The sequence below is a fragment of the Thunnus thynnus genome, chromosome 1, assembly GCF_963924715.1.
Source record: "Thunnus thynnus chromosome 1, fThuThy2.1, whole genome shotgun sequence".
NCBI lineage: Eukaryota > Metazoa > Chordata > Actinopteri > Scombriformes > Scombridae > Thunnus > Thunnus thynnus.
Window position 1 is genome coordinate 10,916,939 of NC_089517.1, and position 17,692 is coordinate 10,934,630.

The following is a 17,692-nucleotide window of genomic DNA, read 5'->3' on the forward strand; positions in this document are numbered from 1 at the left end:
TAGTTTGGTGTTACAATAGTTCATGTACTACTCTCACTTCTATAATGTTGGTCCTCGTTTTAAGCTGTTAGATGTTAAACTTGTAAGTATTTAAAAGGAAAAACAACTAGATAACACAGGTACAACAAAGCCTGCTGACTACAACCAGTATTGATGTCATGCTGGGAGAGGTCAGAGGTGAAACAGACTTAAAACTTTCAACCAGAGAGGGCAGTGAAACTCTGTTTTTCAGCCTGATTAAGGATCGCTTCCATTGTAAGCGCAATATGGAGGGATCTTCTAATGGCCAGTATGAACAGGAGGAATGATTTAGGCGAGAAAAACCTGTTTCAATGTTCTTTGGGGCATATGACTGTTGTTTTAGGACAGACTTGTGAACTCATGAACCTTCCCCTTTAACTGCTAGATTCAAGATGTGTCTTAATTGGCTCCAAAATGTTTGTTGTGTCATAAATCATGATCATAGGTACACGTTAACACATGCCACTTAATCGCAACGTTTGCAGTTTGATTTTGGCAGCAGATCTTTGTTGACGCTCTTTCTCTTAGTTTCCTGTCATATCTCAACTGTCTCCAATAAAGGCATTTAATGCCCAAGAATATATTTATTTAAAAAAAAAACCTAAAACATTCAATGTGAACACAGAGACTTTCCAGCTTCAGCAGATGAATGTGAAAACAAACTTACATCATTCTGTACAGTGAAGCTCAAACATCCAACTGAAGGAACAAGAAGAAAAACACATTTAATTCATAACAGGACTTGAAGTTTTTCTTTAAAGGAAGTGTGATAAGTATAAATGAAAACTGAAAAGATGTACCGACTCATTCTCACTCAGCTGATAACTAAGTGTGATTTCCCTCTAATTGTGGTACTAGTGTTGTTTTCTTTTTCACCATATTCCTACAAACAGCGGAAGTGGCACACCCAGGCAAGTTTGATCAAAACACATTTTGTAAGAATAAATATAAATATATATATATATGTATAAGTAAATAAATAAATATAGCTAAACTTGATTTATTGCTGACTTGCCGTGTGTGTTGAATTTGTAGTTTGATTAAAACAGCAGCCTCCTGGTGGCTGCCAACCTGTAGGCCCCTTTGTGTTGCAATAAGTATTTTGTTCTGTCGTCTGCGAGCCGGTCCTGCAAAAATAGGCGTGAGACGCGCGTCTCCTGGACCCGGTTAACACATTAGAAACGTCTCCAACAGCCTGACTACTAAAAACTGTTATCAGTTTGACAGGATAGAGGAAACTCTTCAGGGGGGACATAATAAAACTTTTAGCTTCTGAAATATTATTCGACAGCTCTGATGGAGTTCAGGATTTATCAGGTCGGCTGCTTTACTCCAAACATTTTCACTGTATGAATCTGGACTCTGTGTGTGACATTTTGGATGTGTAGAAGAATACAGAACATTAATTAACATGAGATCCTGACCGATCCTGTCGAGATTTAAATAATCAATGAAGTTACGCTGCTGTGCTTCGTGCGTAAATGCGCACAGCGTCTCTCTCACTAGGAAGACGCGCTTATCGTTTCTGCTGCGATGGGATCGATGCAATGATTTAATAATCTCAAACATTTTTCTGGAGCGGTTTTTTAATAGACAGCACCTCCAGATGAAATCACGTTCTGGGTTCAACCAAAATCAAGGTTGTTGTCATGACAGTGGTATGGACAGTTTTCTTGATTAGAGAAGAAGAGTGTAAGGACGCAGTTTTCTGTAAAATGTAGTGATTTGTGTTATCGTGAGCTGCCCGATACTGAAGCAACAATGGCTGTAGGCTATAATGAATGCTAGAGGGATGTGTTAGATTTCTGTCTACGGTAACACCCCTGCTGTCTGGGTTTATGTTTAGTTTGTGCAATGAAATAGTTATTTAACAATGTCGCGTGCTGTAGAGCCGATGCGTACTACTACTGGTGTGTTGCCTTTATAGTCTGATGCTCTGTTGCTTGAGCATGTTGGATGGGCAATGTTTTGCTGTTATTGCCTTTGTGATGCAGAACATTGCGAAGGTTTACAGTTTGTCTATTTTTCTTCTTCTAACTTTTCATAAGTCAGTTTTTCTTGGAAAAGATGGCCCTCCCACTTTTATACTGTTCCACCCAAAATATAATTTCTGCCTACGCCACTGCCTACAAATAACTTTGTTGTTGTCATTTGACCTTGTTTTCTTTATCCTCTCACTCTCTTGGAGCTTAACCCTGGGCTTTGTGTACTCTTTTTCCACAAGTGTTGATGACTAACACATTAACTCATATTAACAGTTCTGACTTGCAGCCAAATCAAACCTGCCTTCCACTCAGAAATGCAAATCCTGTTGTTCCTTTTGTTTTCTCCCCTTAAACCTGCTGTGTTGCTCTGGCTATGACTGCAGCTCTGCCCCTCTGAGAGAAAGTAGAATTAGATCCCAAGGTGTTTCACTGTGGTATGTCCATTAGTTCATCGCACTGAGCTGTTGTGATTGCAGCTTACAACAGTTTAAAGGAACACAGTGATAGTCATATGTGTGCACTTTTTAACATACTTGGTATTGAATAATTCTAAATATACTGGATTAGGCATTAAAACCTGAAAGATTTGGGTTTGCCGTCAAGCTTTTGAGATAAAGCATTAACTCAGTTTTTTTGTTTAAACCTAAGTTAACATGACATTTTGTTACAGATTATTGATTACCATAAAGCAAAAGAGCCCTTATATCCTCCAAAGTGAAAATATATCACACCAACAAAATGTAATTCTTGTTTTCTTTATTAACGCGAGCAAACTGTCAAACAAACCACAAATAAAATCTCCTACTTTCCACTTCTTAATTCTGTGGTGGCAGTGAGACGTGTTTGCTTTCATTGCTTCACAGTTTGAACAAGATAACAGGCCCGGGGAGCTCTGGCTGGGCTGGGCTGGGCTTGGCCGCCTTTGCTGGGTGTGACGGCTGCTGTCGGTCTGAGGGCAGATGGTGACATGTCAGTTCACCAGGAGACGAGCAAGAAAGTGGCATGAAAGGAACTCTGTTGACTTTCCTGTCGGTGCGACTCACACCCTTCATTCATGATATCGGCCTTATCTAGACTATCTGAAACTCAGATTGCACTTGTATGTTCAGGGCTGAGCTGAGCTGAACTACTGAACTCACTCTCAGTTTCTTGCAGGAAAATGGCAAAAAAATATATCAGTTAAAGTTGCAGACCATTGATGTCAATCACAACTGTTCTTTTGTGTTTGAAGGCAGATTTTTTTCACTGAAACCTGCCTTACTGGCTTGATTGTCATCTGTTTGTGACAGTGTGATGCAATTACAAAAAGGAGAGCAGTGTTTTGTGAACAGCAATATCAAGATGTCTTGATTGAGGAGCCATGATTTTGGTCTAATCTGGAAAAACTTGTCTTCCATTACAACGCAGTATTTAACTGATTTCTTGTGGTGAAGCAGCAGTTGTGTGTTTGTGTGTGTGTGTACCTTTGAGTATACACCTGTGAATGGAAGGAGGAGGAGGAGGAGGAGTGGCACAGGTATACTGGATATTCTCGCTGGGTTTGAAGAGGGAGGGAATGAAGGGGAGGAACTTTCGAGACGGCATGGCAACACAAACCTTAAAAAGACAGAGGCACACCCAGCCGGCGGCCTCAGTTCAGCTCACTGAAGACCGCAGCAGCAGCAGCAGCAGCAGCACCTTGCAGTAGTCATGCTCAGCCTCATCAAATTACCACGAGTCTTCACCATCAATCAAGTGCCCAAAGTAAGTTCAGCTTCACTGTATCTTTAATGGACTTTTAGGACATTTCAGTTTCACACAGTCAGACTGAACTGGAGTCAATTTAGAGGGTGAAGTTTGGTAGGAAATTCGAAGTGTCCCTGATTATTTGGAAGAAAGCCAAAAGTCATACCTCCAGAGTCACACCCATCCTTATTTACACCTTTCTTATCTCACTATATAACATTAAACATGATTGATTTCTAAGTTATACTTCTGAGTGCATTGCTCAGACTGAAAAACCCTGAATTAAACTTGTTTGTTTGCACATGATGCAAATGTTTGGACATCTAGCCTTTGCTTCAGTTGAGTTTGAATGTGTTTATTTAAAGTCACTTTGGTTGAAGAAGGATTTATTAATGTAATGTAATGACACATTCAGAAATAGTGGTCCACAAATCACAAGTAGGCTTGTTATTGTCTCAGTGTAGCTTATTGTATAAGTAGTTTGACCAGTGAATGACTTTCTATCTCAGATTGTTTCATTTTAAGGTGTTTTAGAGGCCTGCATAGTTGAAAGTATCAACTATTTCATAAAAAAAAGTTGAACTGAAATATCTGTTCTTCTTTCTGATACCTGTAATTATCTTGTGACCCTGTCAGATATTTCCTGTGACGACTCAGGGTGTCCCAACCTGCCAGCTTGGGAATCCCACTTTAATAATAATACATTTTATTTACAGACACTTATTCAAAGACACTTTACACAACAAGTTAAAAGGATCCTAAACAACAATGTACCTGCTAGATGACATTTTATACAGAGATATTAAGTCTTTTTTTTTACTTGTTACACATTGTTCAAAACACTTTTGAGACACTCCTTCTGCCTCTAGTGTAGGAGAAATAATGGATTTCACTGAGTATTCAACCTGACAACTGGACTAACCAGAAGTTTTCTCCCTCAAGGTTTTTCATGAGGATAGCATCATCTCGGGCTACCGCCACCCCCGCAGCTCAGCCACTGACTGCATCCTGAGCCTCTTCCAGCTGACCAATGAGACGCTAAATATCTGGACTCACTTTCTACCGACCTGGTACAGCTGACAAACAAACATGTTTTTTACAGCACACATGCAATGCATCACAATTTTAAGATTCCTAAATGTGTGTCTGCTGGTAGATTGTTTTCTAGATTGAAAAAAATGTAAGGAATCACAACCGAGGGCATCTGAGCACAGTTTTGACAGGAACGATGATTTATGTTAGCGTGGTTTGGTAAACACTGCTGATCATGAGCTCATGAGTTTATTTCCTCTTATGAGGAAAACAGCTCTAATCTCACCCACCATAATTCACTCCCTGCAGTTTGAAACTAGCAAAATATCTCATTATTTTTGAATTCTGCATCCCAAATGAAGAATTTTCTGAATTGTAACAGAGGTGTTGTGTTCAAGATAACCAGGAAGCATTCCTTGTCCATGTTAAAAGGAATATTGTACAGCTTGTAAAGCTTGCAGTTTAGAGAGTAATCCAGAATTTTCTTATATAATTTCATTGTGTGGTTTTAGAAACTGACATTTTCTGAAGTCTTTCTCTAGTATCACATTAAGAGAGATGATTTATAATATCAGTTATGGCACATTATTGACTAATTGACTAAACTCTGTCTATATTTATTACCATGGATGCACTTTCCAATTACTAAATAAATATCAGCAGAGCAGTGGCTTTTACATTATAATATAGCCGTTGTGGATACTGTGATTTATCACTATCAGCTCGGATTGACTTGAGTAACATGAGAAGGATTGCACATACAGTACAGACAGGTTTGTTTGGAAGTCGTACATCCCAGCAACCATGCGGGTCAACTAGACCTCCTGCAGTCTCACAGTGCTGCTCTGTCAGTGGCCTTTCATGTTTGACAAGCCTGAAGCTTAATAGGACCCCTGTGGTTCAGTCACATTTGTACAGTTTATTTATGCTTCATGCAGTTTTTTAATACATTTACTCAGTTTTGTTGCACACATTGTAAAAAAAAAAGAAGTAAATTTATATTCTTTGGTGTTGCGAGGATGTTCAGAATTAGAAAAGCGATCAGCAAAGTAAAAATTTCAGGTGACAAACCAAACTAGTCTCCTACTTTAACAAAAGCTTAATTTATAATCTATAGCTGTGATTTATTACAAAGTCAGAAAGTTCTGTGAACCATTTCAGACTTTAACAATATAGACCTTTATAATGTTGTGTTATTAAGGTGAGTTCAAGTGATGGACGGTTTGCGGGATTGTTTGGTTTTCTCTTCACGTCAAGAGTTTTTAATCCTACGTACCTGTAAGACCTTATGGCAGGAATCAGGTTTAACTATGGAACAGTTTTTGTAGAACTTTTCATTTGGGGTCCATTAACCAGTTCAGTGTAAACTCAGGTCTGTATGTTTTGTTTATTTCTTTTAATTCATTTAAGAACAGAGTCGATTTATAACACTGTTAAGAACTGTATCTGAGGAGGCAAAAATGGCATCGACATACCATTTCTGTTCGACTACCAACCATTTGTGTTTGTGAAGAACAAATCTGTGATGTCGCTAAAGTTGTGGAATTAAAACATTTAACTTTAATTTCTGGTAGGTTTATTAGACTTAATTTCAGCCACATGCACAGTTCAAATAATATAGCACAACCATGGTTTTAATGCCTCGCCTTGTGTTGGGGCAGTATTACATGTAGCAAGGTTATATACAGTTATTGTAATTCATAGGAGCGTTGTATTCATTTTGTTATCCACAGTAGATTTTAAAAATGTAAAAGTTTTTATATAAACTATGAAAGTCAAAATCTTCAGCTTTCATCAGGGGGCCAAATGCTTTTGCTGGAGGGCCCAATTTGGACCACGGGCCGCTATTTGCCTACCATTGTCTCATGATATGCAGGAACCTTTCTGAATTTAGAGCTTATTCTGTACAATACAATGGATGTGGCTGCTTAAAATTCAGCGTAGTGATTAGGCAGTGTCGTATATGGGGGGGATCAAATATGAAAATGTTTTGCAAACTGGAAATCATTACATAACACTTTGTCTACTGTAAAACTTTGAATTCATCTAAACAAAATAATTCATGTAAATAGTAACTTTTAGTCTGATAAACCTAACAAACAAACAAAGTTCAATTAAACAGTATGACTCCTTTAAATGAGTTGACACAACTAGACGGCCCTGAAACTGAATAAACTCAAAAAGACTTTGCACCTTGTTGCTTTTATTTATTTTTTACACATTTTTACAGTGTATCAAGGGACACAAGCAACACCTCTAGATGCATACAGAGAGACTGAGAAGCTGAAAGAGAGGAAACGAGAGGCAAAGACAGATAAGAAATGAGAGACAGAAAGATAGAATAAGGATGATTTGCATATCTGTCCACCGCACATTTTAACACAGTATGTTCATTCTAACTATAGACTTTATACAAAGATATCTTTATGTTATATTTAGATCTTCATATACAGTCTATGATTCTAACTGAAACAGCATAGCAGCAACATTTCGACTCCTCAGCAGCGTAGCGTCTTTTCTCTGTTTGTTTGAAATCACCTCATTACAGCATATAAAGATTAAATCTATCCGAGACTTGTGGCGGCTCTGTAACTGACTCCTGATGCAATTATATTGTCAGTGGGCATGATGAGTGTGTTCATGTGAGCATATTTTGGATTTCAGAGTTACTACGGAGGTTTCTGCTCCCACTAGTCATGTTGTACTTCCTCCCTGCTGAGATGGCAGTTGCTTTGACTGCAGGGTCCAGGGAGAAAGACAGTGTGTGTTTGTATGTGTGTGTGGGAGGGGAGAATATACTAAGGTCACATGGGTGTTAGGTGTCATGGGGCTCGGCATACAGCTACAGGCCAGTCACTAATGAGCAGATCTGTGCTTAAGGCTTTGATATGAGTTGCCACAATTAGTTAACTGCTCAGTGACGGGGAAAAGCACAAATAATGTTGATTTGTTAATGAGGTGCACCGAGACGTGGCCACGATACACAAGGCGAACCTCCTGATAAGATAAAGCTTTTTGAAAAGAACTGTTAGCTATTACGCAACAGACAGTTGCTGACAAATGCTTGATTCAATAATGTACATGTTACTTTATCATGAACATCTCAGCCTGCTCTGGATTCTGACAGGAAAAGCAAGCCCTTTAAATACCATGATCTTAAACATCCAAAGTAAGGCAAAAAGTTCTCTATGATACCTTTTTAAATAGCTCATTCGATGTCTTTGTGTCAGTTATCATAAAGTGGGAAAAGAGATATAAAATATCTATCACAGTGTTGCTATTCTGTTGAGGTCTGCCAGAGACATTAGAAAGGAGGTTTATGCAATTTTGTAGTGTTGCTCATCAAGTAATAGTCTCATATTTTGGGGAATATGCTTTCTTGCTTTTTATTATATTGATACCACTGTCATATCTTTATGTCAAGTATGGAGTTGGAGTTGGGAGATGATTAGCTTAGCTTAACGTAAAGACTGGAAACAAGGCAAAACAGCTCACCCGGCTTGCTCCTGAAGTCCCAAAATACATCTACCAACACCTCTAAAGCTAATGAATTAACACGTTATATGTTGTTTCTTTAATCTGTAAACAAATAGAAATGCAAAAATGGCAAAAAAAGTTGTGGTTTTACATGCTGTAAGTATTTCTGTAGGAAAAGTTTGTTTACACTGTACTTGCGCCCACATTTATGATGTACAAATGTAAAGTTAATGTTCAGATTATCCTTAATTATTTCACATGTAAATATCCCAGAATACTGCTACAGTGTGCGACGGACAGTGCTGAGTACTGATGAGCGTTGTAGAGAGAGAAACTGGTCGGTTGAGACTCTACAGCTATGTGCTTGTTTTTTAACGTCACGCCAGAAATGACTCAGTACTGAAGTGTTTTCAGTTATTACATACCTTTAACCTTGTGTTATTTTTGACTACTTTTACTGCCAAATAAGTACTTGTTTCTTGCTTATAAAGTAACAACAGGTCTACTGTACAGTGTCTGGCTTCTCTATCCACCCCGGGTATGGATGATAACATTTTGTTAAAAGAAATACCTGCTTTGTTTTGGTTATGTTGCTGTGTGTTCACTACTGTCACTATCAGAGAGGATGGAGTGGTTTCGTGTGTGAGTATTTGGGATGCTGCTGAGGTTGTGTGGTTGCGGTTACATTAACTTTTTAAATAGATAAATAAGTTACACGCACAGTTACTCTCGCTCCAACACACGATGAGATAAACCCACTCTAAACTTCACATTAGCTAGGTTGAGCGCTGCAGAGAGAAAAATCTCTGCTCAGGGCCCCCAGAAGGTTAGAGGCGACCCTGGTTTACATGTTTTATACTCACAAAATCATTCAGTGACCCCTCGAGCCCTGTATGGAAGCATCTGCATTTGCTTTGTTTACTCATTTATTCAAGTTTTTCCTAATATTTCATTTCTCTGTATATGTAGATACTCATTTATGGCCTCTTCTTTGTATTATTTTTGGTGTTGGTAGCTTGACTGTTGATATGATGGTCAGGCTTCAAAACTTAGTGATTTAAATGACAGAAGTGTGACTAAAGACGCTCCTTATAGCTGAATCCACTTGTGTGAGCCTTTTTATTTGTTGACTCACCTTCACTCTGTTCTTGTTACAAGGCTGAAAACGTTACTGTGAAAAAAAGGTCAGTGCTGCTGCATCCACTCTGATCTAATCAACGTAATGTAACCCGTTTCTCCTGTCAGGTACTTCCTATGGAAACTAGTGACGGTGGTGCTGATGCAGACAGCATGGCAGGACTCCTTCACCTGGCCTCTAGTGATTTTCCTTCTCTCTTGCTGCATTTATCCGCTGGCGTCCAGCTGTGCTCACACCTTCAGCACCATGTCAGCGAGGGCACGCCACATCTGCTTCTTTTTTGACTACGCCGCCCTCAGTTTCTACAGCCTAGGTAGGTCTGTGTGGTTTACTGGTTGTTTTATGTTTTGTGCACTCAGCCCTCCTTGTGCACAATGTTGTTACTGAATTTTCTGTAACTTAACAACTGTTTAAGTTATTCAAACAGATATGGTTTGAAAGGGATGTATGAGAAAGACTTACATGACGTATGAAATTCCCTTCACATTAAAAGAGTCAGAATGTCTTCAAATATGCTGGGTCTGTACGTAAACATTTTAGAGATAACAGTTCAGCATGTCATGGTTATAATTAGATAATAACGTGACACAGCGACTGAGATACTCCAACATACTGCATGAATGAGTCATACATCTCAAACATGTGCACAATGTAATTCTATCCAATAAGACAGCCCTGACTGATCTCTGTTGTCTGTGTTATATATTCTGACTTCTTGATGTATGTAAATAGTGGTGGATAAAATATCATATCTCTCAGACTTGAGTGCACAGATACTTGTGTATATATATATACAGTATATATATAACACACTGTTGATGTGTCCTCCTTCAGGGTCAGCAATCACCTATTCAGCTTATGTTTTCCCGGACAAGTGGGGGAACAGCCTCTTCCACCAGTTCTACGTCCCCATCGCTGTGTTCAACACGGTCATCTGCACCGCCCTGGCCTGCTACTCCAGGTATTGTCAGAGAGTTTACTTTACAGAACTCCAACTAAGTCTTAATGTTGTCTTTTATAAAGAGAAGAGCAACATATTTAGCATGACAACATGCTGCCATGCTAAATATTATGTGCTATGCTACTGCATGCATGATAACATGATAGCATTAGCTAGCTCCAGTTTGGAGACACAGAGCCAGGTATTCTTTCTTTTCAGGGATAAATCCCTGGAGATCTTTAAAAAACCCAGAAAGTTGTTTTACTTACCACAGTACTACACAATCCTCAAAAAACATCTGGATGGAAAATGCATTCAATGCCTGTTAACAAGGATTTTAACATGAAATGACATATCTCCATACTCATTTTTTCCAACACAAGAAAAACATACATACATACAACATATCACTGTACACACTGCATGTATAACATACATGCAACATATTACTGTGAAAGAAGTAGGCTGTAAAATAATTTAAAGTAACATCAAATACAACTGATAATTAAGTTTTTAAATTTTGAATTGTGTTGCACAAATTGAAAGGACATATGTCATTTCTTACTTCCATCTTAGTGTAAATTAGGAAATACTGTTGCAACTTGGGAAACAAGTTAAAAATCTTTTTACTGTACTAAGCAGACAGAATATTTTTTCATCCAGATGGTTAGAAAACGTCTTTGAGGATTCTGGGAATAGTTTTCTAAAACAACCGTCTGAGGGGTTTTTTTTTAAAGAATGCTGGGAATTTATCTTTCAGAAAAACAAATGTTTAAATGTGTATCTTTGTCACCTGACTGAAATGATAAGGTACAAACAGAGGCTTAATGTTAGCATGTTAGCATAATAAGCTAATATGCTAAATGCTGCATCCTAAATGTTGGCATGTGCATATTCTACATGTTACCTGATAAACTTCAGCAGATTAAAGATCAAAGGTTAAACCCTTTTTAGAGTAAGCTTTCCTCAAATTCTTTTCTTTACTTTAATCTCCAGTTTTGGTTTTATCCACAACTTTCCCCAATTGCCAGTGTCATTCACATGACAGTTTAACTTGTGAATAAGGAAAATGTGTTATGCATTTAAAAGTGGTCAGTCACAATGTGATCAATTTGGGATGGTCACTTCTTTATTGCATTGTAATGTGTTACATAAATCCTTATCACAGTGGTTAGCAAACAAAGCACAATCAAATGACTGGTTTTCTAAGTAGGAAGGTTTTGTTTGTTTATCTTCCAACAATATGCAGCTGTATCAGGTGCTTCTCAGGTCAAAGACAGCAAACTTCAGACAGAAAAGACTGGAGCACAGTGATTAATATGCAAACACTGTGATGAAGACATAGTATTGTGGAAACATTAGTCTGTTTGCACTATTAAAGACTTCAAATCAATCACTGTGCTCCAGACGTTTCTCTTGGAGTAAAACTAGAAATCTCAGAAGGTGTAACGTTTGGAGCACCTTTGTCATGTGATATGAAAAAAACAACACATCAATAAAACACTGATCCACCTACTGTATTTACAACATTAAACATATTGTTAGTGCTGTTATCTCTTCATGTACTGATATAATGTTGGCTTGATATAGCAATCTAATTATTGTTCTTTAACTCATCTCTCTCCATTGCTAAGGCTTGGCTTACCATTTCTGCAATATAATCATGACATCGTAAAGAGGTAAAGACAATGCTTTGCTAAAATATGCTCTTTCCTTTTGTCTAAAGTTGTTCATTGCTCAGTAACATTTCAACATAGAGCAAATGCTCAATAAAATTGGGTGTTACCTGACTGTGACTACAGATACCAACCCTAAACAGCGATTAACTCTAACCATAGTTTCAGCAGGGCGGGTTAAAGGGGCTGACAAAAACAGTGGCAAAACGTGTTTCACAGCATCCTGACAAGTTGACTTTAGTCTGTGAAAATCAAATATGGTTAATTGTTCTGTATGTAATGTTGCTTCTGTGAAGGAAACCATTTATGTGATACTCAAAACAGATGCCAGGTTACATAAGTCATAAAATTGATCTGGAAAATGTCACAATATGTCACAAATTTAATCAATCAATCAAATTAATTAATTGATTTAATCAATTTAATCAAATTACAGTAACACATTCCTATATTCTTATGACATTACAAGGGGTGCAAGAAGTGTACACATACAATATGTAGCTTCCTCCACAGGTGTAACCATGAGAAGGATTCAATTAATATAATTATTGTTTGCCATTTCTTAAAATATCTTCCTCTTTTATTTCAGATTCCCTGAGTGCCAGAGTCCAAAGTTCAGCAAAGTTCTCCGTGTCGTTGCATTTGCCTACCCCTACCTGTTCGACAACATTCCTTTGTTCTACAGGGTAGGGCCACACATCTGTGTTTTCACGCAAGACACATCTAAAAGGACATAGAAGTGTGTGTGCGTGTGTTTGTGTGTTTGTTTGTGTGTGTGTCTGTGATAGCAACTAGTAAAGGATTGTTTTATTAAGTGCTGGGTTTGGAGCATAGAGTATATAGTTTAAGATGACCTTAGTAGTGATAAAAAATAATGTTTTCCTGACATTTGTTGTATCATCAACATGATTTTAAAACACAAACTCCTTTTGCTCAACAGAAGACATGAAAATCAGGTTGATCATTGGCTCTGGTGCTCAGTTTGTCAAACAATACAAGGGGTCATACAAGTTATGGTATGATATGTGATATGAATCTGGACCCGTTAAAGAGACAATTTTTACTGTTCTGTCTCTATAGGAGATGGATGTGGTGGGCAATTAGACAAAAACTAAAAAAAAAACTAAACAGTTGATGTATAAAGGACTCTTTATCCTGAAATAGTTGCAAAATGGTAGCTACATAATAACATTTCTGAATATATATGCTAGATTTAAAACACTAACAGTTTATTGCTAAGAAGTCAGTCCAAAACAATAGGAAATATTGTTTTGGATGCAGAACTGTTAAACTCTTTAGCAAAACATCTGCTGGGGGAACAGCTTGTGCTTTTGAGTTTGACGCACTTGACACATTAAGGTGACAACAAGCTAAAAACTGAGTGTTTCTTCTTGTCATGCAAAAAGTCTTTTTAACTGGAAAGAAGAATATCAAACATTAAACATGAATAAGATCACAAGTGCCTGAAAGTCAAGAACTGCAGATGAAAGCTACCTTCAAAACATTTTATTATACCATAAAAAAATAAATAATTTTATCCAAGATGGTGATCTGACTCACATAAGTTGGATGAATGAAAATTTTCCTTTAAAAGGTTTACAAAAACAATAGCCAATTGCTATGTGAATAACTGATATCTATATGTTTGGACTTCTCTTTTGGATGTATTTGGTGATGATTTGGGCCTTTTCAAAAAAGTCTCAACATGCCCAGTTGCTCATGGGTTAAGGCACCAACCATAAACCACAACTTCCTTGGATCAAATCTGGCCACCTACCTTTGTTGCATCTCTCTAATTTAAACATTTCTCTTGAGAAATTTGTTTTTTTTTTCACCTTAATTTATGCAGAGAAGCTTTGCCAAGCAATGGATGTTCTGCTTTTGGTAAATTTTACACATTCATCTTTGGGACTACAGACACAGTCTTATGTGGCGAACCACCCAGCAGCCTCACTGACAGATGCTTATTAAAAGCTTCATTAATAAATTTGATAAAAGTGGTTTCCTGTTTTGTGAGTAATTGTGACAGTGCTGTAACATGATAAATCTGCTCTGTGTGTGATCTCCAGGTGTTCCTATGTGTAGGGGAGGGCTGTACAGACAATGATACCAACATCCTCCACTACTACCACATCGCATTGGCTTTCCTCACAGGCTTTCTGTTTGCCACACATTTACCTGAGCGACTGGCACCTGGCAGCTTTGACTACATAGGTAAGACTGATCTGAGAAGTACTTTTGTTTACTGTTGTCATTAGCTTGTAAAGCATTGCTTGGTCTGCTGAACCAGATACTGACTGTCCCACACTTTAGACTCTGGACTACAGGTGAGTAGTGCTTCGACTGTGAAAGATATTTCAGTTTTAATTTGGCACATTTCACCATGTTCATTGATACGTATGTATTTCTGTATTATGCTTTTGTTTTTGATCCAATTTTAATCTTGTGTTGTTTCCAGTGTTTTTAATTACTATTCATTGGACCATTTTCTCAACGTTTGCATTTTTAAGTAGTTGTTCTCTTTTCTAATTGTGTAAAGCACTTAATCTCTTTAAATGGGTTCTAGCCTGTACATTAAGTAAATTATTATGTGATAATGATTTCAAATTCACATTAGTCAGTTAATCAACTGAAAGAAAATTAATTGTCAACAATTTTGATAGTCAATTTATCATTTTAAGTTATTTATCAAGTAAAAATGCCAAAGATTTGTAGATTTCAGTTTCTCAAATGAGATAAGTTCCTGTTTTTTTCTCTTTTATATTATTGTAAAGTGATCACCTTTGAGTTTTGGACTGTTGGCAGGAGTAAAAAAAAAACAATTTAACAACATCAACTGGGGTCTGGAATTTGTTATGGACTTTTTCTCTTTCTTTCTTTTTTTTTTTTTTTTTTGAACATTTTATAGACTAAATGATTTAGCCGAAAAATAATCAACAGACTAATTGAGTGTGAAAATAAGCCGTAGTGGCAGCTCTTATTTCTTTATACAGCACTTTGAGCATGTCTCAAAGGACTCTACAGAGACAACAAACTACCCAGACTTTAACTAATCAATGACAAATGTAAGAACAGAATGAAGAGCAAAGAAAAGCATCGGACAGAGAATAATATGTTAGAGAGAGACTAAGCTACTATAGAGCAGCACTAATCTTATGACATGCAAGGAATGAAAACCTTTTAGGTTTTGAACAGAACAAGTCAAACAGCTGAAAGATACTCACATAAAAATGTGTGACTACATTTTTTAACAATTCAAAGGAACTGTTTTTGTTTAGATCTTAGTCTGCCACAAATAAATTTCATTCTCAACCAGCAGGAAACACTGAGTTCAGATTAACACATAAAAAACAAATCTATTCTCATTTGCGTTAAACATTGTGAAATGATGCTAAAGCTTAACCACCAAGAGTTTTGCATTTTGTTAAAAACAGTTGGCAATGTGAATCATTTCCTCAGCAGTGAAGATTTGAATTCACTATTCTCTCTACTGTGACATATCACTGTGCTGCCTGAGCTCAGACACGACTCGACTGCTCCCTCTGCAGGTCACAGTCATCAACTCTTCCATGTGTGCGGCGTCCTCGGCACCCACTTCCAGATGAAGGCCATTGAGCAGGACATGGTTACACGACGCCCCTGGCTCCTCAAACACTCCATACCCGTCACCTTCGCCAATTCAGTGGGTGCAGCGCTGCTTTGCGTGGTGCTGAATTTGATTATCATCATCGTCTTCAGTCTACCTCTCCTCTCTGCTCCAGTCTGCCAAGAGAAGAAACATTGTAAACATCCAAAGACAGCATCATCCAAGGCCTGCGCCCGCTGCTAAAATCACAGCTTAGGGATCCAAGCTGGTCAAAAGGAGCACAGACGAGTGTAAAAAATGCATTATGGGTGATATAAATTATTTTGTGAGCTAAGAAGAGCTGATAAAATGTTTAAGTGGATCATAACTTGCAGTCTGCACTAAACTCATAGTGATATTTGGCCTTCAGACATCACTGTGATGACTACTGTTAGATGTGACGGTAAACTGATAATCAGGGCATAGGTTGTACAAACATACAATGGAAATTTAACAAAATATTTATTACCATAATATGTAATGAATCTAAATGTTTCTTAGGAAACTTGTTCCTACAAAAGCTACAAATGTAGCAGGTTAGCTACATTGCAAAAATATTTATAGAGATTTTTTTTTTTGTGCTAATTTCTCTGATTTCCACACATGTGGGGTATGAAGAGTTTGTAGAGCTGCGGGGAAGTAAAACAATGTATTTATATTTATAGTGCGAGTGCTTGTGAACAGCCTGTTGGATTGTACTGTCGTGTTGATGAAGAATTAAAACCAGCGTGATTATACGCACGTATAACATGTCAAAACACAAGAGACAGTTATGATAAGGGAGGAAAAATGTTTTGCTCTTGAGTTTGAGTAGCAGCTTAATAAAAATGTTATTTTGATAATGTAATATATTATAAGAGTAAACATTTTCTGAGTAATTTATTTCCCTCAGATGATCGCTGTTTTTGTCCCAGTCGGCCTGTATGACACTGTCACATGTGTCTTTGATATTTATGCACAATTTTTATTTATTATGAATTTTTCAAATAAACTATTAACCAAACCTGCCTGTGTATAATTTTGATTCTAATGAGGAGTGATGTAGGTAAATTATCCAGTAAAATGACGCAGTTTGGGTCAATAGCACCATCTTACGTTTGTACCAGTTTTTAGCTCAACCTTGTTGTGTGTAACACTGGGTCAAAACAATAGATTGCTACTGGTAACATTAACCCAGTACTGTGTTGGTGCTATATTGACCCAAACTGGGTAAAATTGTAGCTCACTGTGTGTAGATTGAAACAGTCAAGCAAAGTTATTTCAGTTTCATCTTGTTAGAGATACTATCAATTCTTTTTTTCTTCTACTGAATACAATAGAAGAGTACAAATACACATTGTAGGGAATTATTTACATTCAGAAGAAATAAATCAATATGTGGGAGAAGAGAAAGGGGAGGTAAAAATCAAGTGAATCAAGTAATTTCAGTCATTAATTTCATATTTTAAAAAAAAGATAATTAGACTCTTCACTGTTTTCCTATTTAGACAATTAAATCAGCTGAAATATCACTAAGAAAATTAATTTACAGTTAGATGCAGTCCTCAACAGTGTTACAAATACAACATACAAACATATAGGCCTGAGTTCACATTGCATTGGTTAACGGCCTCCCCGTAAAAAAACAAAACAAAGAAAAAAAAACCTTTAAAAACTCGCTCTTTTTTTCTTTTTCTTCACTGACATAAAAAACAGTTACAATTTTGTCTTTCACAAAATGATCTTACAGAATATCAAAATATTCATCTTAGGGTTTGCAGAAGAAAAGTAAAAAATAGACAAGAACAAACAAACTCTGAGCTACAGGGAGTTACAGTTCATATAAAGAGTTTAAACTAAAAACAGACATTTATAGTTTTTACAGCCTTTGGATTAGAGGAAAATCGAATTGAGTCAATGTACTGTTTGACTGTTGATCTCCTTTGTGAAAACCAAGAAGTTAGGCTTTTTACCTGTAAATTTGCTTTTAAGAATATTGAATTTAGCCAATAAAATTAAAAGATTTAAAATATATAACTGTTAATTCAATTTATAGTTATCTTCTTGTATTTCTAACGAAATTAAAAAGAAATG

The 17,692-nt window shown here is 37.0% G+C and overlaps 1 protein-coding gene across 2 annotated transcripts; it reads left to right on the top strand.

Annotated features, from left to right (window-relative positions):
• The first annotated feature begins 1,714 nt into the window (after nucleotides 1–1,714).
• Nucleotides 1,715–16,569, top strand: paqr5b (progestin and adipoQ receptor family member Vb). Of its 2 annotated transcripts, XM_067583946.1 has the most exons (8): nucleotides 1,715–3,749; nucleotides 4,674–4,801; nucleotides 9,486–9,691; nucleotides 10,213–10,339; nucleotides 11,953–11,997; nucleotides 12,584–12,680; nucleotides 14,064–14,208; nucleotides 15,543–16,569. In XM_067583946.1, exons 1-8 carry the CDS (start codon nucleotides 3,696–3,698, stop codon nucleotides 15,821–15,823), a joined length of 1,083 nt encoding a protein of 360 aa, XP_067440047.1. In that variant the 5' UTR covers nucleotides 1,715–3,695; the 3' UTR covers nucleotides 15,824–16,569. The 2 variants fall into 2 exon arrangements, with proteins under 2 accessions (XP_067440047.1, XP_067440056.1); XM_067583955.1 differs by lacking the exon at nucleotides 11,953–11,997 and having other exon boundaries at nucleotides 1,716–3,749.
• Nucleotides 16,570–17,692: the final 1,123 nt, after the last annotated feature.